A 1,963-nucleotide genomic window follows, 5' to 3' on the forward strand; every position below is an offset into this window, starting at 1 on the left:
TACCACTAAGCCACATGCCTAGTCCCTAGAGATTTTTTTCTTCAATTTTTAAATGTAAATATATTTAAAAAAACACGTAAGAAATGTCATCTATACATATGAAAAAGTATTTATATACACAACAAGTAGTGGCAATATTATCCATAAGCAGCAGTGAGTGTTTTTTCCCCTATATTTTGGGTAAACACAATAGTGGTGGTTCATTTATTTTAGGGAAATTATATGAGATACATGTGTATATTATGAGTAACTTATAGAAGACTGTATAATTAGAAAATTAATTCCAAATAACAGTACCTAAAGATATATTTTTAAAAAAAGAACTGAATACCAAAAGGATTATATGTCCTACATCAAATGAAAAAATTTCCAGTGAAACAAATGACAAAAACTAATTGAAGAAGATAGAGTATCCTAATTTATTCCAAGCAAAAAGAAAAGACATCAAGTCATAGCCGAGAATGTTTTTAAATCAGTATTTAAATGTATAAAAGGATGACGTATATCTCAGTTAAGGGCAGAAGTAACAAGAGAGCTCTGTAGTGATGGAGGTTGACCCTGAGGTTGAAAAAGGCATCTTTGTAGCTGATACCAAAAAGACCATGTGGTGCCCCAGGCTCTTCATCTGTAATTCTGTACCAATGTTGATGCTAACCATTGCTCTGACATTTGCCTTCCATTTTAGAGGCTAGTAAAAAGCAGCTTTGATTATTATTTTTTTCTTATGTAATACTTCTCTAAATTAATTCTTAAATGTTTCCCTTTTTCAAAGTTGATAAATGGGATTGCTCACGTCACATTCAATTCTGAAATGGCAATTAAAGAACTGTCATATGACGGTTTAGAAGATTTAAACAATAAGTACCTTTATATTGCTGTAACGGTCATAGAATCTACAGGTAAGAGGGGTGTGTGTGTGTGTGTGTGTGTGTGTCTGTCTGTCTGTCTGTCTGTCTGTCTGTCTGATATTTAGACTGTATTTTAGTGGTACACCTGATCCCTAAATTTCCTTCACCTCTTCTTTCATGGTTAATTTTTACTTTCTATAAGTAATGAAAGGCGGGAATTAGAGCTCTTGAGTCATTAGGCAAGCCATTGGGTCTCTATTATCTGATCTGCAAAACTGGGTTCGCCCATCGATGGGGAACCAGTAGATGCCCAAAGTGGCTTGGCAGGCTGGGTTGCTCAAACATCTAGCATCCAGGGGTGTCATCTGGATACATCAAAATCAAAATGTGATTACACGTGTGAGAGCTTGATGAGATACTGTGCCAAGAAAGTTGTCTCTATTTCCCATGATTCTGATCTCCTTATCTGTGCCACAATAGAGATGAACTAAATGCTCCTAAGCCCCCTTTAGTGGCAACATTCAGAAATTCAGTCTCAAATTAGAGGGGATAATGTGTTTCTAAAAAAGAGCCCAATAATAGTATTTCCTTACAAGATAACAGTGAAGGCCAAAGAATCAGTCTGTGCAAAACCCCTAAACTGCCAGTTGCATGTAATCAGTGCCATATGGTAGCCCTTCTTCTGCCCCACCCTCTTCCCCTCCTTTCCTTCCTCTTCCTCCCTGCAAGATCCTCCTCCTCCTTCTTCCCCAGGGGCTGTCTACTCCTTGCTTTTCATGCTCAACATCTTATCTAGTACTTTCTACACCACTCCAGTGGTTTTTAATCCTTATTAATGACTACTCTGAGATGAGCTAGACTATCTTATTTTTTAGGATGTCTTGATTAGTCATTTCATTCATGTTCAGACTCATACTAACCCCTTAATTTAGCTTGAAGCAATCATGTAACCATGCAAAGATCAATATTTTTCCTGCAAAATAAGTTAAACCAGGTGATTCCTAAGGCCCTCACTCACCTTCAAATGTGTTCTTCTAAGGTAGCAGACCAGAAAGTTAAGGCAATTATCCAGTACTGAATACCATACGTGTGTGTGTGTGTGTGTGTGTGTGTGT

At 36.9% G+C, this 1,963-nt stretch overlaps 1 protein-coding gene across 1 annotated transcript in view; it reads left to right on the top strand.

The window, feature by feature from the left end:
- LOC105996124 (complement C5-like) overlaps positions 1-1,963 on the top strand; it is a 73,372-nt gene that overhangs the window by 13,850 nt on the left and 57,559 nt on the right. Inside the window, 2 exon segments of the mRNA XM_013030104.1 lie at positions 773-899; positions 1,374-1,501. Of these exon segments, the coding sequence (XP_012885558.1) occupies positions 773-899; positions 1,374-1,501 (255 nt within the window).

The sequence above is a fragment of the Dipodomys ordii genome, unplaced genomic scaffold (assembly GCF_000151885.1).
Source record: "Dipodomys ordii isolate 6190 unplaced genomic scaffold, Dord_2.0 Scaffold127, whole genome shotgun sequence".
In the NCBI taxonomy this organism is placed as follows: Eukaryota; Metazoa; Chordata; class Mammalia; order Rodentia; family Heteromyidae; genus Dipodomys; species Dipodomys ordii.